Below are 21,564 nucleotides of genomic sequence, written 5' to 3'. Positions count from 1 at the left end.
ACTGCCCTCCCCCCGTAATGCCCCCTGCCCTACTTCAGGGTCTGGGGCCGCATCTTCTTGCCCAGCTTGCAGTCGGCCAGCGCACTCTCGACGTCCTCGTGCACCAGCTCGGCCTGGGGGGACACAGCATCAGGCCAGGCCTGCGGCACCCTGCAGCCCTCCCATGGTCCCCCTGCTGAACCCCACGGTCCCCAGACTCTCCACTGACCCCCACACCCCCCCAGGCCCCCCACTGACCCCATAGCCCTCCATGGCCCCCCAGAGCCCCTACTGACCCCCCAGCCCCCTGGCACCCCACTGACCCCTGCTGACCCCCACGCCCCTCCCCAGATCCCTTGTTGACCCTGTGGCCCCCCAGACCCCTGGACCCCACTGACCCCTGCTGCCCCTGCAGGCCCCCAGATCCCCACTGACCCCCACAGCCCCCCCCAGAACCCCCGTTGACCCCTGCAGTCCCCCTGGGCCCCCACTGACCCCCAGCCCCCCTCTGACACCGCGGCCTGCCGCCCTCACCTCAACCTCATCGCAGTGGAAGAAGTGGACGTCCGGCTTGGTCTGCTCCGAGTCCTGGCACACGAGCAGCAGCACCGACGGGTAGCGCAGCTGGTTCAGCACTGTCTGGCAGTGCTGCACCGTCGGCAGCGGGAAGTTCTCCAGCTCCTCCTGGGCACAGAATGGACACGGCCCCACGGACATGGCCGCTACTCATGGGCCCGGCACGTGAGCTCACACCACAGCCTCAGATATGAGTGTAATTTGAGGCACAGGAAAGGGACGTGGCTGGCACAGCTCACGGCCACAGCTCACGGGCACGGCTGTGGGCCCGCCCTGCACACAGCATCCTGGGACACAGCCAGGCCCTGGGCCGGGCAGCTGGGGACAGGCCCCCACAGACTCGTCGCCTGGGCCCCGCAGGGGTGAGCGCGGGCCCCCCGGCAGGCAGGGTGGTGGGAATGCCGCCCGGGTCTGGGTCCGGGTCCGGGTCGGTCGCTCGCACCGCCCACCGCCTGAGGCCCTGCCCGTGTCCCGCAGCCACCCCAGCCGCCGCACCTGAGACTCGATGTCCAGCAGCCGCAGTGCCTGGTCGCTGACCTGCAGCAGCATCTCCTGCGTCCAAATCTTCTCCTTGGAGCTAAGCTGCACCAGCTTCCGGATGGCGTCGTCCACGCTGACAATCGCCTCACTCTTGTCCATGATGAACGTGGCCAGGTGCTGGGGGGCAGGCGGTCACTGCTCGGGAGAGGCCTCCGTGTGCCGGAGAGCCCAGGCCCAGGGGCCCTGCCTGCTCCAAGGGCTCAGGGACTCAGCCCGGCCTGGGTGTCTGAGGGGCAGAGCTGCCCTGGGTGTCCGAGGGGCAGCCCGGCCTGGGGGCACTGAGGGGTCAGCCCTGCTGCCCCTGGCCTTCCTGGGGTCACCATTTCCTTCGGGCTCTGGTCAGACGTTGCCCTCCCTGACGCCAGCTACACACACTCGGCGTCTGCGCCGCTGACCGGCGTTATTTTTCACTTACACCGTCAGACACTGTGCTCCTTTGCTTACTGTCTGTTATGTCCACTGTAGGGGACTTTGCTGGTTTGCTCCTGTCCCCCAGAGACTACACCTGTGCCTGGTATGCAGCAGGTGCCCAGTGGGTGAGACGCTGCCCGGGCCCCCCGCCCCCTTGCCTGGGCCTGCCCCTTCTTCTCTGTCCCAGGTGCCCGAGGGGAAGGGTCCCCTTCGGGCCTGGGACCCCCATGCGTCTGCCTGCCCCTCGTTGAGCGAGCACTTCTTGTGGAGCAGGGCAGCCCAGTAAGCAAAGCTGGGATGCTCGGACCTGCTCTAACCTCAGCGCCAGCTCAGTGACCACAGAAGCACCTGGAGAAAACACCAGTAATTTCTGAGGGCAGGAGGCCTTCCCTATGGGGTGGGGTGGGGGAGGCACCTTCCTCAGCCAGGAAGAAAATCCAGAAGCTCAAAAGACCAATGCGTTTGACTTACAAAAATACAAAATTGCTGACTGGAAAAATAATACTATATACGAAATGTAAAACAAATGAAAAAGTGGGAAAAACATAGATAGGATGAAGGGCTCATTTCCATAATGTATAAAAAGACCACTGCACCTGCTCTCATATGTTCAGAAGACAGAGCAATAGACGATGGATGATAGGGAGGGAGGGAAAGAGAAACGGCAGTGTGACAGCAGGTTAAAGTTGGTGGATTGGGGTATTGGGGGAGGGGGTCGGTATGCTGGAGTTCTGTGTATGGGGTTTGTATTGTTTTTGCAACTGTTCCTATAACTTTGAATTTATTTCAAAATAAAATTAAAAGAAAACCACTGCATATTACAATTAAACCTCTTAGTTTGCAAAAATTGTATTTTGTTAAATATAAATGTTTAAAGGATGCCAACCACAAGAGAATAAATGAATGGGATATGTATAAATAAAAGATTAACACCCCAGTAAAAAAAATTAGCATAGGATATGAATGAAGAGTCCATGGAAAATAAATATAAGTAACTTTTTGATAGAAATGTGTGTTCAGTCTCACTCAAGAAGAAAATTTGCATATGGGAACTCTCCCTATTTGCAGACGACCTGATCCTGCAGGGTGAGAATCCTGAAGAACCCACAACAAAGCTCCCAGAACTAACAAATGAATCTGGCAAGGTGGTGGGGTCCAAGATCAACATCAAGTCAGTAGAGTTTCTATATACTAGTAATGTACAATCCAAATAAGAAAGCAAGAGAAAAAAATTCCGTTTATGGTAGTGTGCTGGTTTGGATGTATTATGTCCCCCAAAATGCCATGTTCTTCGATACAATCTTGAGGGGGCACTTGTATTTAGTCTTGATTAGGTTGGAACCTTTGGATTAGGTTGTTTCCATGGAGATGTGACCCACCCAACTGTGGGTGATGACTCTGACTGGATTATTTCCATGGAGGTGTGGCCCCGTCCATTCAGCGTGGGTCTTAATTAAACCACTGGAGCCCTATAAGAGCCCAGACAGAAGGAGCTCAGTGCTGCAGCCAAGAGAGACATTTTGGAGATGGCCATTGTAAGCAGACTTTTGCTCACATTTTGTTCCAGAGAAGCTAAGAGAGGACAAAACATCCCAAGAGCAGCATTTTGAAGAATGCACAGGAGCTGAGAGTGGAGCTGGAACAAAACTTGGGATCAGCAGGTGCCAGCCATGTGTCTTCCCAGCTGACAGAGGTTTTCTAAACACCATGGCCTTCCTTCTGTGAAGGTATATTCATGTTGATGCCTTAATTTGGACATTTCCTTGGCCTTCAGACTGTAAATTTGTAACCACATAAACCCCCTCTATAAAAGTCAATCCATTTCTGGTATTTTGCATAACAGCAGCATTAGCAAACCAGAACAGAGTAAAGAATTAGATATCCAGGAACAAATTTAACCAAGGATGTAAAGGACTTGTACACAGAAAACTAAGAAACATTCATGAAAGAAATCAAAGACCTAAGTAAATGGAAGGACATTCCGTGTTCATGGATTAGAAGGCTAAATATTGTTAAAGACGTCAATTCTACTCAAACTAATTTACAGGTCAACCCAATCCCAATTGATATCCCAGCAGCCTTCTCTTCAGAAGTGGGAAATCCATCGTCAAATGTACATGGAGGGTTAAGGGCCCTGCGCAGGCAAAGCCATCCTGGGAAGAGGGACAGGGTGGGAGGCCTCATCTCCCAGTGTCAGAGACACGAAAAGGCCACAGTCGTCAAAACAGCCTGGGGCTGGCACAGGGCGGACACACAGACCAATGGAATCGAACCACGAATTCAGAAATAAACCAGGCTGATTTTCAACAAGGTGCCAAGTCCACTCACTGGGGAAAGAACAGGCTCTTGGACCAGCGGTGCCGGGAGAACTGGGAACGCACAGGCAGAGGAACGGAGGTGGAGCCCTGCCTCAAACCACATACCAAAAGGAGCTCAAAGTGGACCAAAGACCTAAATATAAAAATGAAACTACAAACCTAGAAGAAAACATTGCAAAACATCTTCAGGACCTCGCATTAGGCAAATGTTTCTTAGACTTGACACCAAATGCACAAGCCACAAAAGAAAAAAGAGATAAACTGATTGAAAAGAGATGAATTAAAGCTAAATCTTTTGTGCATCAAAGGCCTTTTTCCTGAAAGGACTTTATCATGAAAAGTAAAATGACAACCTACAGACGGGAGGAAATATTTGGAAACCACATACCTTGATAATATCCAGAGTATATAAAGAAATCCTACAACTCAAGAACAACAAAAAAGAACAACCCAATTTTAAAAATGGGCAAAAGACTTGAATAGACATTTCTCCATAGCAGATTTAGAGTGAACAGAAACCACATGAAAAGATGCTCAGTAGCTATCAGGGAAATGCAAATCAACGCACACTAAGATACCATTTCACACCCACTAGATTGGCTGCTATAAAAAAAACAGAAAATAAGTGTGGGAGAGGATGTGGAGAAATAGGAAACCTGTACCTTCTGGGTGGGAGTGTAAAACAGTGCAGCCATTGTGGAGAACAGTTTATTGGTTCCTTAGAAAGTTAAACATAGAATTACCATATGGCCTGGCAACCCCACTTCCAACCATATATGTCAAAGAATTGAAAGCAGGGACTCAAACAGACATTTGCACACCAATGTTCACAGTGGCATTACTCACAATTGCCAAAAGATGGAAGCAGCCCAGCGCCCACCAGCCGAGGAATGGACGAACACATTGTGGCATAAACACACACAATGAAATATTATTCAGCCCTAAAAAGGAATGAAATTCTGAAACATGTGACTTCATGTTGAGTGAAGTCAGCCAGACATACAAGGACAAATACTGCATGATCTCACTGATAAGAAAAAAGTAGACTCTGCAAACTCATGGAGTCGGTGACTAGAAGGCAGGGGTGGGGACGGGGGTTAGTGAAGTTTCCCTTGGGGTGGTGGAGAAGTCTTGGCAATGGGTGATGGCAACGGAGGCCCCACCCTGGGACTGTAACTAAAGCCACTGAATTGTGTATTTGAAAAGGGATAACAAAGAGAAACTTTAGGTTATACACGTTAACACATGCAAAAAAAACAAAAAAACAAAAAACAAAAAAAACTATAGAACTATACAACACAAAGAGTGGACTCTAATATAAACAGTGAGCTGAAGTTAATAGCATAATTATAATAATACTGTTTCATCAGTTGTAACCAAAGTACCGCACTGATGCAGAATGCTAACAATAGAGAAAACTCGGCCTGTGTGCATGGGGGTATATGAGGACACTGCACTTTCCGCGTGATGTTTTTCTAAACCCACAACTGCTGTAATGATATAAAAAGGAATCGCAAATTGGAACTCAGAGACTTGACTATTTTAGGAGTGGATGAGCCATTGTGTTTCTCTGTGTCCTGCTGACGACAGCTGGCAAGCTGGACCTCACCTTTCTGTGTTCAGGTGCGCTCTCACCTGGCTCTCACCTGGCTCTCGCCCAGCCTCAGTGGAGATGCACGATTCTATGGCAGGCAAACTGCACACATGCGAAATCTGGCCCAGGGACAAGGCTGGTCACTGCAGAACGGTCTGCAGTAACCAAAGTCAGGAGCCCACTCACCTGCCCCTCCCAGGATAGGTGAGGCTGCGGGGAGCAGGCCAGGGCCAGTACACGCAGAAACACGCTCTTACCATGCAGCTGTGCCAGAAAACGAGGCTCAGTCCATTTCAAATGCCCAAAACCATACAGAGCACATTCTCTGACCATAATGGAATTAAATTAGAAATCAGTAACAAAAAGATTGCTAGAAAACCCTTATAGATTCAGAAATCAGGCAACACACTTCTAAATAACACATGGGTCTAAGAAGAAGTCTAAAGGAAAATTAGAAATATTCTGAGCTAAGTTAGAATAAAAACATACATATGAAAGTTTGAGATACAGCTAAAGCAGTGTTTTGAGGGAAATTTATAGCTTTAAATGAATATTTCAGAAAAGAAAAAAGACCTAAGATTTAAGACCGCACACTAAAGAGCTAGAAAAAGACAGTCAAATAAGTCTCAAAGTAAGTGGGAGGAAGGAAAGTAAGAGCAGAAATCACCCAATTAGAAAGCAGAAAAACAACAGAGAAAACTCAACAACATCCTGAGTTGGTTCTGAAAAGATTAATAATATTGATTAACTCCCAGAAAGATTGATAAAAGAAACTTAGACAAAACACAAATTATCAATAATTGGAATGAAAGAGGGTCACCACTACAAATCATACAGACATGAAATTGAATTTGTAATTAAAAAAACCTTCCCACAATGAAAACTCTATACTTAGAGGGCTCCACGAGTGAATTTTACCAAATATTTAAGGAAGAAATAACAAACTTTCACAAACTCTTTCAAAATAATGGAGGAGGAGGGACAATTCCCAAATCATTTTATAAGGCCAGCATAATCCTGATATCAAAACCTGACGAGGGCATTACAAGGAAAGAAAACTACAGACCAATAACTCTATTGAACATAGATGTAAAAAAATCCTTTACAAAATATTTGTAAATCTAGTCCATCAACATAGAAAAAAACTAAGACACCATTGCTATATTATATGCAAGGTTGGATCAACAATCAAAAAAATCAGTGTGATTCACCACATTAACAGAACAAAGTAGAAAAAAAATACGATCATCCCAGTGGATTCAGGAAAACATCTGGCAACATCCAACATCCCTTTACGATACAGACTCTCAGCACACAAGGAATGGAAACGAACTTTCTCAGTCTAATAAAGGATAGCCATAAAAAGCACACAACATCAATAACGGCGAAATACAGACACTTTCTTCTAAGGCTAGACACGGGACAAGGCCATCCGTTCTCGTCACTTCGGTGGTCCCACCCAGGGCAGCGGGGCGTGGTACATTGGCCGTGAGCCCCAGTCTGTGGGTTCGTGGTCCTGGCTGCGTTCCAGGGTGCAGGCCCATTGCCGACAGGGTCTCTTCCAGCCCTTGGCCAGTTCAGGTGTGGCCTGGGTTGGGCCGGGCTCCGATGTGGGTTCCTGGGTCCTTTACAGGGAGAGTCAGACGGAGCAAGAAGCAGACGGCCACGGCCAGGAGCTGGGGGTCAAGGGAGCCCCAAGGGGAAGGAGACACTGCCATGTGATCCCCACGTGATGCAAAAGCCAAGGGACCCCGGAGATCAGCCCCAGGAGGAGCAAACCTTCCAGCCGCTGACGCGAGAGCCCCAAACCCCTGTTGTTCAGCTGCCATGTGGCATTTGCTTTAGCAGCCAGGAAACGAAAAAAATGGCATAAAAATAAGAAATGAGGAGCTGTCTTCATCTGCACACAACACAACATGATCCAGTTATTCTACAAACAAATCGCTGGAACAGTAACTGAAGTCAGCAAGGTCTCAGACAGCCTAACCAATGCACAGAAGTTCAATTACTTTTACATATACAGGCAACAACCATCAGAAAGAGAAATTTAAAATAACAATACCATTTAAACAGCAGGAAATCAAACTCCTAAGGAGTAACTTAAGAGAAGCTACGCAAGACCTCTCTATAAAACTCTGGGGAGAGAAATTACAGCAGCCCTGATAAATGGGGACGCTTGGTGTTCAGACGGCAATTCTCCGATGCGTAGATTTTGACTCGATCCCAATCACAACTCTGGCAGGCTTTTTTTTTGGGGGGGGGGTGGGGGTAGATTTACAATTTAATTCTAAAATTTATATGCAAACCCAAATAACTTAGAATAGAGAAGAAAATCTTGTAGAAAATGTCAGAGGACCCACATCCCCTGGTTAAATCTAAAGTGGGACCGAGCCCAACAAGAGAGGCACCCACAGCCGATCAGCTGATTCTCACAAAGACACCAAAACAATCCAGCAGCGGGAAGACAGCCTTTTCAACATAACTGGACATTCACATGGGAAAAAGTGGCCGCAAGCCCTGCCCCACACACGCACATAAACTAACTCAAAATAAACCACTAACCTAAACGTAACAGTCTAAACTTGGACACATCTAGAAGAAAACCCAGGAAAAAGTCTTCAGAGCATTGGGTCCGGCAATGGCTTTTTAAAGAGGAGACACAAACTCTAACCAGAAAAGGATAAAAAAAAACTGGACGCCATCAAAATTAAGCACTTCCGTTCATCAGCAGACAGGCTCGGGGGAGAAAGACAAGCACGCCCAGGATCGCCGCGCGGCGGTCTGGGACAAGGGGACAAGGGAACCGAGCCGCACGCGCTGCCGGTGCCACGGGGAGCTCTGACCACCGAGCCGCCCGCCGAGCGGAGCAGGGCTGCAGGGCCTCGGGCCTCCCGGAAGGTTCGCAGGCCCCGGCCGGCCCATGTGCGCCCACTGGCCCCGCGCCCTCTCGGGCCGCACCCTCCGGCCGTGTTTCCTGCACGCGAGTTTACGAGGTCGCACAAAAACGTGATAAGCGGCTCGCTGTCCCTTTCGGACACGCTGGGAGAGGCAGAGCTGAGGGCGGGAGAGCACGGCCGGGTTCCCAGCCCCGGGTCGCGACGGCGCTACCTGAATCTGCACCTGGGAAAGCGCACAGAACCACACCCCGGGTGTGATTTACAGAATAGTTTTTTTTAAAAGTTGTTAAAAAGTGAAAAAACAAAACAGACCCCCACTCCGGTGCCCCCAGGGCCGGGCCGGGCCTCACTGCGAGCAGCGCGGACCACTCTCGCCCTCTCTGTGCCTCGGTTTCTCATCTGGGAGGGACAGGGAAGCCTGCCCAGTGCCTGCCCTTGGTGGCCGCTGGGTGGGCAAGAAACCCCGGGCTCTCCTCCCCGACCCCCACGCGGGGGCCGTTCTGTGGAGGCCGGGCCAGGTCTGGGAGGCCGCAGTGGTCTCCGTGGCTCTCACCAAGGAGGGCAAAGTCCCACTGAGAGAGATGGTGGAGCTGTGGGGCCGAAGGGGCCGGAGGCTGGCCACCCTGGTCACCCCCTGCCGCCCACACCCGGAGGCCCCAGCAGCCCCCCAGCCTGCCCCAGAGGGTGGGGATGGCCACCTGGCCGGGCACCGCGGCCCCTGTCCTTCCCCCCGCCATTCCTGGTCACCACCCTGGCCTTGCACAAGGGCCAGGAGGGCTCGGCCACTCCCAGGAGCAGAAGAGCCACTTGAGAAAATACAAAGCAAAGAAAACCGACCTGGAAAAGCCTCCCGAGCTGCCGGCTTGGACAGTGACGCTAACTTCAGAATCGACACCCCCAGCCTCAACCCCAGGGGCGCTCACAGCGGGACCTTTCGCCTTCTCCCTTCTAGTCCAGGTCCATGCGTGGGGCCAGGAGGACGAGTTCCCGCCCACTGGTGTCCCACCCCAGGGCTCCAGGGCCAGCACGGAGAACACCCCGGCCTCGGGCTTGTGGTGGACACTGATGACCCATTCCCTGGACTGTGAGTCCCTGGAGTGGTGGGGGTGCCCCGGGACCCCCGGACTGTGAGTCCCTGGGAGTGGTGGGGGTGCCCTGGGACCCCCGGACCGTGAGTCCCTGGAGCGGTGGGGGTGCCATGACCGCCGGACCGTGAGTCCCTGGAGTGGTGGGGGTGCCCTGGGACCCCCGGACCGTGAGTCCCTGGAGCGGTGGGGGTGCCATGACCGCCGGACCATGAGTCCCTGGAGCGGTGGGGGTGCCCTGGGACCCCCGGACCGTGAGTCCCTGGAGCGGTGGGGGTGCCCTGGGACCCCCAGACCATGAGTCCCTGGAGTGGTGGGGGTGCCCTGTGACCCCCAGACCGTGAGTCTCTGGGAGCGGTGGGGGTGCCCTGGGACCCCCAGACTGTGAGTCCCTGGAGTGGTGGGGGTGCCCTGGGACCCCAGACTGTGAGTCCCTGGAGTGGTGGGGGTGCCCTGGGACCCCCAGACCATGAGTCCCTGGAGTGGTGGGGGTGCCCTGGGACCCCCATGTGAGTCACTGGAGTGGTGGGGGTGCCCTGGGACCCCCAGACTGTGAGTCCCTGGAGTGGTGGGGGTGCCCTGTGACCCCGACTGGGAACTCCCCAGGGGCGACCCCAGGCTGTGGTGAGGCCCAGGGCAGGTCCCAGCTGTCCCCAGCTCTGGCCTCGCCCCTGCCCGCTGCAGGCTGACCAGCTCTCCCCGGGCCTCAGTTTCCCCTCCTGCCCTCGGGACCCTGGGGCCTCACCTGCACGTGGTACTGGGAGGTCTCGTGCATGATGAAGTTGGAGTTGGAGTACTTCTTCCTCTGCTCTGAACGAGGAGGTGCAGGTCACGCGCCCCCAGTCCAGGTGGGAGCGGACACAAAGGGGCCACGAGGACGGGGGCTGAGGCGAAGGAGCCGCTCTGCGGGGCCCTCACCGCCACTGGGGAGACACCAGGGGCGCGGGAGAGAGCCCAGAGGGCTCACGTGGCTGGGGCACCTGGGGCCAGGGGTCTGTCCTGGGGGGGTGGGGAGCAGGAGGCTCGGGGTCCCCCTGCCTTGGGGAGCCACTTTCTGTGCGGGGTCCAGGGATCCCCCCAACCCAGGAGCTGCTCCTCCCTGGGGCTTCTCCGATTTCCAAAGGCACAAAGGGGGTGTGGCAGAGCTGGGGGCGGTGCTGGGGAGGAACAGGGTGGGGGACCCTTGGGGAGAAGGTCAGAAGTGGCTGCCTCCGGAGCCCCCCGGCTCTTGCCCCAGGCACCCCCTCCCCACCGCTGTCATCAGAGGGGCGGGGACTTGCCGGGCCTCCCCTGGGCAGACACCGGCCGAGCCGCCGGCGATCCGGTTGCAGCGGACAGAAGAATCAATATTGATGCCCCTGAATTATTCGTGAAGCCTCTCCCCTTACGGGGCCTCTTCTGGGTGCCCGGTGGGGGTGTGGGCAGTGTGGGCTGGGGTGGGGACCGAGCCTGCCTGGGTCCGCGCTCGGGGACACTCACCGAACAGGTCCTTGGCGCTCATGGCGGCGGTGCTGTCGGCCCGGCCCAGGCTGCCGCTGTGGGGGAGGGGCTGGTGAGGTCGGGGACCCCCTCCCGGGCCCCGTGGGGTCAGGGGCTCACTTGGTGGTGCCCGGGCAGCCGCTCCCGCACCCCGACCGGCTCATGGCGCCCGTGAGAGCCGAGGGGAAGGGGAGGCGTCTGTCCGCCGAGGGGAAGGGGAGGCGTCCGTCCGCACCTGGGAGGACAGAGGTGCCCGGCTGAAGCCCTGGCCTGGCTGGGCGGGGGCACGTGCGGGGCAGGGCCCGGGTCTCCTTCTCGAGGCCCCCAGCCTGGGCACAGGGGCTGGCACCCAGGACTCCCAGCTTCTCGCCTGGCCCAGGCCGCTGACCATCAGGGGGTCTGGGCAGCGGAGTTCGGGGGCAGACTCCATCCCCGGAGCTGCCCCTTCATGAGCCATCCCGGCTGCCGTGCCCTGAGCCCCCACCTCACCGCAGAGCCCCGGCCCCCCTGGGGACCCAGGCAGAGGCCCCACCCGCAGGGGTCGGGCAGCTAGACCCGGGCCCAGCCTGCACAGAAGAGCTGCTGGAGGCTGCACAGGGGCCGGGGGCGGCGGGAGCCTTCCAGGTAGAGGGGGGGTGGGTGGGAGCGCAGGGGACGCTGTGGCCAGAGCCCAGGGGAACACGGGGGCCAGAGGACAGGCCCCAGCCCACCGCTCCCTCCCCCAGCCTCTTCCTGCAGCCCATGTGCACTCCCCACCGGCCACATGTGCACTCCTGCGTGTGCACCCCACAGCCCACGTGTGCACCCCGCAGCCCACGTGCGCACCCCGCAGCCCACGTGTGTACCCCACAGCCCACGTGTGTACCCTGCAGCCCTCATTTGCACCCCACAGCCCACATGCGCACCCCACAGCCCACGTGTGTTCCCCACAGCCCATGTGTGGACCCCAAAGCCTATGTGCGGCTGTGTCTATGGGAGGACCTGGAGAGGGTGGGTGGGGGTGGGAGCCTCAGAGAGCCTCCCCGAGAGCAGCCCAGGGCACTGACACTTGGTGGCACTGTTGTGGGGGGACACACAGAGGGGACGGTGGGCTGCCCTGGGCCTTCCCACACACTCCCAGGACGACCACTGACTGGGCAGTGTCTCTCCAGGGGCAGGACCCCAAAAGCCTTCCTCTGGGCCCCAGCCCTCATCCCTCCTGGCCCCAAGGTGGGGGCAACCCAGACCCAGCTGCCGGAGCAGATAGGCATGATTTGGGCCAGACTGGGGCCATCCTGTTCAGGGGCCCCAGGGGCACCTGCAGTGTGGGGCCGTCCTTTCGCCCCGGTAAGGGCAGGTGGGTCCGACCCCTGCTTGTCCTATGGCACCGCGGCCAGCTCCCCACGGGGTGGGGTCCTTGAGGGTCCTGCCAGGTTTCCTGGGCAGAAGCTGCCCCCTGCCTTCAGAGTTTGCTCTGCCAGGGTCAGCTGCGGGTCACGAACCAGGGGTGTTGTGGGAGGGTGTGGAGGGGTGGGCCCAGAATGCCCCAGAACGTTCTGGTTTGACCAGGCCATTTCCACAGGGAGGAAGGGCCTGGGAACCTCAGGCCATTGCCCCCTCCCACCACCGCAGCTGCCACCCCTCCCACCGCCACCGAGGGCTGCAGGGCTGGGGGGTGCTCAGCCGGGTTCCTCTGTCCACCTGTCCGTGGAGAATGTCTGGAATGTGCATGACCTCAGAGGGTGAACCCCAGTGTTTGCTTTATGGGATTCCAGCCAAGGGCAGTGGCACGTGTGTGCAGGTACACACACCCCTGGGAGAAACGCAAGCCTGGGCCCGTGGACACACGGGCCCCTTGGGTGAGACGGGGCTGGAGGCCCTGCAGTCTCGCGCTCTCTGGGCTGGGTTGGGGCCTTGGGGGCCACCGCAGACAGCTGGGAGGTGGGCCCAGCGCTGGCGTCTGGGTCAGGGAACACCTGGGGAGGCCTGGCCCCCACGGGCAGGGAGAAGGGAACAGGAAGGAGGAGCTGGGGGACCCCAGCTCTTGCTCTGCACTTTCTTTCACTGTGGCCATTTTCCGGGTACGAAGGGAGGGCCGGGCATGGGGCCGCTGGCAGGGAGGGCGGAGGGCCGGGCTCCAAGTTCAAATTCCAGTCCTGTACGCTGAGCGACCTTGGGGTGGAGCCGCTGGTCGGCAATCCGGCCCCAGGGAGCAGGGTGGGGCCCAGGAGCGGGCCCAGGGGTACCCCTCAACCCTGCCTTCCTGTGCCCGCCCCACCCCGGGAGGTGCAGGTGGGGGGAGAGCTCCTTCGGGAGGGATATGCCTGGGGAGGCTTCGGTGGTGTCGGGGAGCCCGGCACAGGTCTGGAGGGGAGACCGAGGCACACAGAGAAGGCCGAGGAGACAGAGAAGGTCGCGGGAGTGGGGGGGCAGCTCGGCTGAGGCCCTGGGTCGGCAGGGGGCCGCGGGAGGGGGTGCCAGGGCTGGCGAGGGGGGCGCTGGGGTCCCTCCCGGAACCACCAGCTGAGCCCGGCCTCCCAGCACAGCTCCAGCTGAGGATGGCACCCAGGGGTGGGGGCAGAGGGGTCTGTGGTTGCGGCCCCTGCCATCAGGGACCCTCATGTCAAGGGGTTAGCACCAGCTCTGTCCAGGCGAGACGAGGAAACCAGGGTGGCCAGTGGCCGGCCCCAGGCCCCCCCTCAGCCTCCTCTTCCTCCTCCTTGAAACTCCCACGCCCCAACCTTGACCCAGAGACTGACCCCAGCCTGATGCGTCCCTGCCCGGGATTTCCTTCGGACCCCCTCACCCAGGAAGTCCCTCAAGCTTATGGGAAGGGTCTGGCCCTAAAGCAGCCAGCAGGCTGAGGAGGGAGCCTGCGGCCTCAGAGGGACAGGGGGACACCCTGCTGCTCCCCACCCCGTCCCTGGCCGCAGGGCTCCCCCCACCAAGCTCCAGGGCTGGGAGGGGCACCCCCCGCCGCAGGCGCACCGCCCCCGGCCCGGCCAGAGCCCGCAGCCGTCCGCGGACACGGAAGTCCGCGGGCCGCACAGGTGCCGGCGCCTCACCTGCTCCCGCCGCCCGGGTCCCGCGTCGTCCTCCCGTCGGTGCCGCCCGCCAGTCGGTCCGTCCGCGGGGCGGGCGGGCGAGAGGAGAAACCTGAGCGACGGGTTACAGAGTAACCAGACAGCCCGGCGGGGGCGGTGAGAGGAGGGGCGCGGGGGCGGGGCCCGGACACCCCGCCCCGCCCCCTCGGCGCCCCCCCTCGGCCCCCGCCCCCTGGGGAGGCCCAACCCCACCCCGGCCCCCTTGGCCGGCCCCACCCCCAGTGCGCGGGGTGCTCCGGACGCACAGGCGGGTGGGCGGGGTCGGCAGCACCTCCCCGAGGGGTGCCCACGGGAGCTCTGGGCTCAACCCGGGCAGGGAAGAGCTGGGCCCCAGGAGGTGAGCTGGTCTGGGGATCACTGCCAGGTGGCCCTGATGGTGATGGGGGTCAGCCCTGGGGCTGGGCCTCAGGCAGCTCTAGCCCCCCGCCCCCAGCACACCCACCCCCCTTGCCGAGCAGTCAGAACTTAGTTCTCTGCCAAGGGTCCCTGTCCTCAGAGGCCTCGGCCCGGCGCCCGCTCCCCTTCAGGTGGCCCATCTGGACCCCAGGAATGCTTAGGATAGAGGGTCCAGTCTGTGAGTGGAGGCCCCCCAGCCTGAGCCCTGAGCTCCCCATGTGGGAGTGGGGCGCCCTCCTCCACAAGCCACGAGCGCCTAAACGCTCCTCTTTCTTTGGGTTGCCTCCATTCTTGCCTGGGTATCCCCTGAGAGACAGGGGTGTCCAGTGGGAGGGTGGGGATTCCTTGAACCCTAGGACTGAGAGCAGGTGATGGGGAGCTCTGGCCCCTCTGGAGATTGCTTGCCCCCCGAGGTGGCTCCTCCTGAGGCCCAGCTCCTAAGAGCCCTGGAGACAGAGAGGGGCTTCCGGGGTCATGGGGCTCTACTCTCCCCACTTCTGAAGGGCCCTCATCACCCTCCTGGCAGCCAGGCTGGGGCCCCCGACACCATGCGATGCTCCCTGCCCAGCTAGCTGCTCTGACCTCTCAGAACAGGGCCGGGGACCCTCCCTGGAGCAGCCAGAGCCAGGCAGACATCAGCTGGCACACGAGCAGGAAGTGGAGAAGGGGCACAGAGGGGGCCCTTCTCCCAGGCAGATTTGGGGACCCAAACGTTCCAGCCATTTTGACTGGTGGGAGTGGGTAGGTGGGAAAGCAGCAAGGGCCTCTCAACATGGGGTCCCAGGAGGGGATGGGTGTGGCAGGGCCCAAGGCAGGTCTCAGTGGGCAGGGCCCGGCATGCTGGCCCTAGAAACTGGCACGCAGGCACTTCCTGGGGAGGTCCTTGGCAAAGGGGGGCACGCATCTGCCCTAGAGGGCTCCTAGGGCCGCCCCTTTCTGGCCGTCTTCCTTGCCTGTCCTCTGGGGGATCACAGGTAAATGGGATAGGGGGCCGGCCCTGAGGCCCTGGTGGGCTCTGGCTTCCTGGTTTGCAGCCTTGGGGCCACATGGTCCTGCACCCCGAGACTGACGCTCCCCACAGCCTTCCCACTGGGCTGTGGACGGGAAGTGGGGCAAGTCCCGGGGCTGAGCTCCCGAACAGGAAGTGGGGAAAGGTGGGGAAGGGGTGCTGACAGCTCCGGGAGGGACTCCTCTCTGCTCCTACAGTTGTCCTGCAGCGCGCAGGCCGCTGTCCAGCCCCCTGGAGCCTCGGGGCCAGAGATGGGGTGTCAGCCGGAGTCCAGGGTGAGCCTCCAGCACGTGAGGGGGCAGAGGCACGGGGCGGGGGCGAGGGGGCATGGGGGACCCTGAGCACCGGTGCCCGACCCTGCTGACGGGCATGGTGGTTGGGGGTCACCCTGCTCCCCGGATATGGCGAGGGCCTGGGTGGGTGCGTGTGCTGTTCCGTACACAGAGATCCTGGAGGAGGTGGGTGGCCTTCATTAGGAGAAGATTCAGGGTGAACAAACATTTCTTTATTTAAAAATATGCTGAAGAGAAAATAATCTAGATACTTGACCATAGTGTTATACCAAACACAGAAAACCTATGATAGGAACAAACGAAGGAAAGCTACTAGGAAACAGCAGCTTGAACACATTTTCAGGGGGCCCCGGGCCATGGAGGAGCGGCTCGGACGAGGGAAGCGGCCTGACAGCAGGGGCGCCCCTCCCCGGCAGCCGGGAGGGCGGCGGTCGCGCCTGGACGGGCCTGGACGGGTCTGCAGCCGCGGGGCCTGGGCGCGGGGCCGGGGCGGGGCGCGGCGGAGCCCCTCCCCGCAGAGCGGCCCGCCCCCGCCCGCCCCTGCTCCTCCCAGCACGCTCAGGTTCCTGCCCGGCCCCCCACCCAGAAAAAGATGCGTGAACCGCCCCCAGCCCGCTGACCCGGGAGGAGGGCGGATCGATAGGAAGGCGCTTCCCTGCCGAGGCGCGGCGACGGCCGGGGCGGGCTGGGGCTCCTGCTCGGGCAGGTGGCGCGAGGCGTCCCCGGGGGCCTAGCTGACCAAGGCGGCAGTGGCCGCCACCTGCAGGGCGGCCTCCAGGCCGTGCAGCGCCAGGAGCGCGGTGCCCAGGGCCACGTCCGCCCTCAGCACCAGGGTCTGCCAGTAGCGGAAGTGGACGCCGAGCAGGACCGCGGCGGCCGTCAGGAGCAGGCTGGCAGCCAGCGGCGCCTCGGCCTCCAGCAGGTTGCCCTTGGCGCCTGGGGGGCGGACGGCGCAGCGTGAGCACCGCCCCAGCCCGGCTCTGCCCTCCGACCCCCGGGGCCAGGAGCCACGGGCAGCGCCGCCCCCGACACGCCCACGCCAAGAATCACAGACGCGGCAAAGAGCAAGCAGCCCGCGCCTGCTCCTGGGGGTGAAACCCCCTGGCAACCAAGGTTTTCAAATTTTAGTTCTGTGGATCTGTGGTTTGGGTGGGAGAGGGAGTCTGGTTTTCTAAACGCAATTCCAACTGCATTCTTATTGCTTTTTCCTAATTCTAAGTGGACTGAAAGGATTTTATTGAAAATTTTCAAAAATGTTTTACTTTAGGCCAAATAAGGCTAGCTGTGAAAAATGTGATGCCGACTTATACAAAACAAAATAATGCCAATACTTGACACAAAAATGGGTCAGCTGTAGCAATGCCAGTCCCCAGCCACCAGCAACTGAAAACCCCAGGTGACCAGGGAGCCCTGGATGGGCGGCTGGGACAGACTGCGGTCCGTCTGTGGCCTCGGGTGGCCGACAGCCCCTTAAGGACGGCACCGTCGTCTCCGTCAATAGAGGAACTGGTTGCCGGCTCCCCAACGTGGAGGGCCGGCCCAGGTCTGGTGGGGGACTACAGAAAGCTCTCGCACCTCCAGGGACCTGCGTGTGCCGGTGAGGGCCCTGTGTGTGAGCACAGACCCCGAGGCCCCTGAGGGCCCCTCTGGAGAGGTGAGGACACGTGTGCACCCACATCTGGTTTTCTCCCTGCACAACGGGCCTCACGGGGGGCTTGCAGGGTGGGGAGGGGGCGAGATGACGAGCACGAGCCCCTGCCCAGAGCCTGGTGCAGGTGTCGTGCCCTGGAAGCACCCGCTCTCCTTGGCAGGCACACTGCCACAACACAGCAGGGTCCCGAGTAAAATGCAGATGTGCTGGGGCACATGTACAGAGACCAGGTGCAGCGGAGAGCTCTCGGAACGCCCCAACTTCCCTCTGCACAGCCAATTCTTGTGCAACACGACCATACCCATTAATAACTTGTGCAACTAGGAAAGCGGAGTTGGCCGGGACGAGGGCAAAGAGGCCTGATTTCCTGACCTGAGGTCATCCCAGCCTTGCAGCCTCGAGGTGACCTTCAGCCCAAGGCCCCAGGAGCTGGACCAGGGAGGCTGGGGACACCCTCCCAGTCCTCCAGGCTCCGGCTGTCCAAGTCGGGGGGCTTGGGGCACTGTCAGCCAGGGACATGGCAGAGCTTTCCAAGCCCTTCTGCCGAGGCCAGTGGAAGGGGAGGAAGCGGGGGGCGGGGGGAGCATGTGGATGTTCTAGAACTCTAGATTTTATTGCTAAGCTGGATTTGAGTGATTTCAGTGCTGGCACCTGTGGCTTTTACAGGTGATGCTTTGAAATGTGGTGTCTCTTTCCAGGGAGAACACCAACATTATTTCTCTCTTGGATAAAGCTTGGAATAAACCAGCTCACACTTAATGACACTGGAAGGTAAAGCCTGTAAAGCAACTGGTTAGGCAGGAAAAATCAAAAACCTCTCTGAGAACCACCTTATAAAACGATACCATTTACGGGTTCGTAACATTTAGGGTAGCATCCCTGTCCTCCTAGGTGCCTTATGGTTTCACGGTCCACTCACCAAGGTAGAGCCGAATCACCTCCAGAAGGCCCATCGCCAACAGCAGAGCCAGGTCGAGGACCAAGGATGCGGGCGGGTAGCTGAACGCCTGACCTGCGGAAACCGGGCAGCAGGGCAGAAACCGGGTCACGGCCAGCCACCGACGGACAGCACTTCCATCGCTACCACCCCGGCACTTACTCTTGTAGACGATCAGCAGCAGCGTGGCCAGGAAATACAGGATGTAAAAGGCCCCACTGAGACAGAACAGCATCTGCAGCAGCACCGACGAGCGCTGGCCAGGGGTTAAGGACGCTGACCCCAAGGACGAGCCCTGCCCCTGGGGGCCCCTCCCCGGACCGGCTCCCGCGCTCAGGGAACAGCATCCCCCGTGCTGTCACCCGCCGGCTCCCTGCACATCCGGGGAGTCCTTGCCAATCCTGCCCCTGGATTGTGCCATGAGTGGGCAGGGCTCCCACTGGGCAGGGGGCACCCAGACGGAGGTGTGACCAAAGCCCCCAACCCCCAGAGCTCTGAGCCACACTCCCGGGCGACTGCTGGCTGCTGCCTCGACAGGGTGCCCTAGGTGCTGCCAGGCCTGCCCCTGCCCCAGTTACAAGTTAGGGAGAAGAAAAGGACCTTTATCGTTTTCTTTGGAAAAAATGTATTTATCACTTTTGGGGGGCAAATATTTACTAGCAGCCCTCTGGAGCTGTCCGCTTGATATTTAGGTATGCTGAAATGAGACAGTCACTGTGAAACCAGGCTCCTCCTCCTGCCACCGTGGACGGATGGTGGCCACAGGGACAGGGTGGAGCACTCCCCGTCTAGAGGCAGCTTAGCTATCCGATCTGATCCTAACACCCTTCCCACTTCAGAGTGGGAATTCCCAGGCAAAGCTTCTAGAAATGGAGAGGGGGCCTGACTGTGGCTCAGGGCATGGTCTGGGGGCCTGGGTCCCGCAGAGCAGAGGGGGACAGGGTGCAGCAGCAGGATACCGTCGTGGGGGACGCTCTCCCTGAAAGAGAAAGCATCCACAGTGAGGCTGGAAATCCCACCAGGGGGCAGGGGCCCTTCCTGGCCAGGGCGGATCCCAGCTCCCTTCTCCTTTTTGGCTCGCGTTTTCCGTGGGCCTGTCCGTTGGGCGCCTTGCCCAGCCCTCTGCACACACGCCTTTGAGGAGGACCCTGAGCCAGCAGAGCCTCGACTTTCCTAAGAGCACACGGGACGTCCGTGGAGAGGCCGGGCCGAAGCCTAGGTCCACTCCCAGGTGGGGAGGGACGGCGCAGTCACACCCGCCGGGACGTCAGCAGACAGCAGCTTCCTTATCCTCTGGTTTCCGCACATTTGCCACACATCTGCCATTAGATGAAATCTTTGTCTGGTTCGGGTTTTTAACAAATCTTTTCCCATAATGGATTGTGTACATTTACTTTCCTCTGGAATTTTAATTACTCTAAATAGAAAACAGAATTTCTAAACCAGCAATCTATTTTTAAAAAAATCTCTTGAGCCTTCCATGACCCCCACAGCAGTTTTTATTCTTTCCTGATTTGGTGATGACAGTGAGCTCCAGGGGAGTGTGTAGAGCCTCTTTCTGCATCAAATAGTTTTTTGAGTCCAAGGTTTTATTTTTCTTCTTTAGATCCAACCTGATGTGGGTCAAATTTCCTGCCTTAAAAAAGGCTCCCATTAGTTGCACATCTGTGATATGTGCTTGTCTCTACATGTGTACACACATCAATACAAACAGAATTTGGAAAAATCCTCCTGTAAGAAGAGGCCTGCGTGATGTTGCTGGGCAGCAGGCAGGATGGCCAGCTGGCTCTGAAGCCTGTTCTTTCCTTCGGTTCCATTTCGTCTGTAATCCCAAGGCGGGCAGGAAAGGAACGCCCAGTCTTGGTGAGTTTTTGAGGAACATCAAAGGGCAACCCCATGGCTTCCAGGCACATCTGAGGCCCTCTGTGCCTGGCATCTAGGAGGGGAGGTGGCACGTGCCAAGAGCTCGGAGCTGAGTGCAGGGCGACGGGAGTGGATCGATTATAAACTTGCATCCCCTTACAGGCAGGGTGCGCTTTAAACCTGATCCATGCTCTCTCAGGCCCTGGCACAACTAGGCTACACAGCTACCTTTGTTATCTGGGTCGATTCCACTTTAATTGTGGTTTTCCTCCCTTCTAATCCTTCTTTTGAAGCTTCTGAAGTCAAATTTATTTGTCAGTTGCCCACTGTTATAGATGGAAATTGAGGAGTTAAAAAAAAAAGGCATTAAAAACCTTAAGTGAGACAGTTTTTAAATAATTAATGTAAAGGGTAGTTACGATCACATGTGTTGTTCTAGGAGCTGATTCTGACTAAACATAGCCTTGGCTTCTAGGACTTGCATTTTTTTCTTAATAATTTACTGTAATAACAAGGAGGCTGTGGACAGGTGTGTCCCAACAGAAGTTAAATGTGGAAGTAAAAAAACCATTTTTCTCTGAGGTAATATACAAGATGTGTGAAGAGAACGTGTGCTGGTATAAACCTAATTTTCTACCAGATGAAAATACATAAACACCCAATCACCAATGAGCTTCCACAGACAAAGGCCAGTAATTTGGAACCTGAGTGGTAAGGGAGCTCCGAATAAAATTAACAAATGAGGGAACTGCTTCTTTTGTTCCCTCCTCTTCTCAAGGCAAGAATTTCCAGTGCGTGGCAGCTGAGGTATGGAAATGGGCTTTCTTATTTGATCATGAATGCCGAAATGGACAGTAACGATTCACAGGCTACAGTGATAGCCACCTCTCCCACCAGTTTTTTGTTTTGTTTTGTTTTGTTTTTTTTTCACAAAACTCGCTGCCACCAGACTGAGTGGTCAGTGGCTGCAGCGGCTGATGCGCGCAGGGGCGCACACCGGGGCCAGGTGCGCCGCACTGGAGGCCGCTGCGGGCTGAGCCGGCTCGGAGCCGGGCGAGGTGTGCCACGCGAACGAGAAGCGCTCGCCGCTCGTTCCGGGACGACGGCAGCACGGAGGCCGGCTGTGCCTCGCCGGCAAGGCAGGGCGCGGCTCCGTTCCTCCTCCGCCAGCTCCCCGGCCCTGCTGCCCCCGTGCCCGGGAGACCCTCCCCGGCGAGGACGCGCGGCCACTGCCGGGGGCGGAGGAGGGCGCAGCCGCCGCGCTCCACTCCCGGTCCAGACCCGCAAATGAAAACACACGCTGGGCTGTTGCTCCCGACAGTGGCCCCGGACGCGGTGTCCACGAGCCAGAAGGCCCGCGCCCGGGTGGAAGCAAAGGCAAGGCGAGGGCCTCGAAGACCCCCGGCCGGGGACGCGCCGCGAGCCTCCCCAGGCTGGGGTCCCGGGCCCCCCG

General features: G+C 58.1%; 1 protein-coding gene and 2 long non-coding RNA genes across 6 annotated transcripts in view; 2 read left to right on the top strand and 1 right to left on the bottom strand.

Moving 5' to 3' along the window:
* LOC119535725 (epidermal growth factor receptor kinase substrate 8-like protein 2) overlaps positions 1-21,564 on the bottom strand; it is a 28,027-nt gene that overhangs the window by 6,189 nt on the left and 274 nt on the right. Inside the window, exons 2-10 of one of the 4 annotated variants that reach the window (XM_037838035.1) lie at positions 19,208-19,227; positions 18,411-18,504; positions 18,231-18,323; positions 13,924-14,014; positions 10,880-10,935; positions 10,146-10,210; positions 1,051-1,212; positions 514-663; positions 34-113 (exon numbers count right to left, since the gene is read on the bottom strand). In XM_037838035.1, coding sequence (XP_037693963.1) covers positions 34-113; positions 514-663; positions 1,051-1,212; positions 10,146-10,210; positions 10,880-10,935; positions 13,924-14,014; positions 18,231-18,323; positions 18,411-18,483 — 770 coding nt within the window. In that variant the 5' untranslated portion in view covers positions 18,484-18,504; positions 19,208-19,227. Of the gene's footprint in view, positions 1-33; positions 114-513; positions 664-1,050; positions 1,213-10,145; positions 10,211-10,879; positions 10,936-13,923; positions 14,015-15,856; positions 16,597-18,230; positions 18,505-19,207; positions 19,248-21,564 lie in introns of those variants that run through there. The other 3 variants (XM_037838037.1, XM_037838034.1, XM_037838038.1) reach the window with 3 other exon arrangements.
* On the top strand, positions 13,255-16,060 carry LOC119535728. The gene is made up of 3 exons (XR_005217281.1): positions 13,255-13,270; positions 15,565-15,642; positions 16,004-16,060. It is a non-coding gene; the product is annotated as an uncharacterized LOC119535728 (long non-coding RNA).
* Positions 16,223-19,690, top strand: LOC119535727. Its single transcript, XR_005217280.1, has 2 exons — positions 16,223-16,773; positions 18,203-19,690. It is a non-coding gene; the product is annotated as an uncharacterized LOC119535727 (long non-coding RNA).

The sequence above is a fragment of the Choloepus didactylus genome, chromosome 6 (assembly GCF_015220235.1).
Source record: "Choloepus didactylus isolate mChoDid1 chromosome 6, mChoDid1.pri, whole genome shotgun sequence".
Classification (NCBI taxonomy): Eukaryota; Metazoa; Chordata; class Mammalia; order Pilosa; family Megalonychidae; genus Choloepus; species Choloepus didactylus.
Note: the sequence above shows the minus strand (reverse complement) of the source record. Positions and strands in the feature narration are given on the sequence as shown.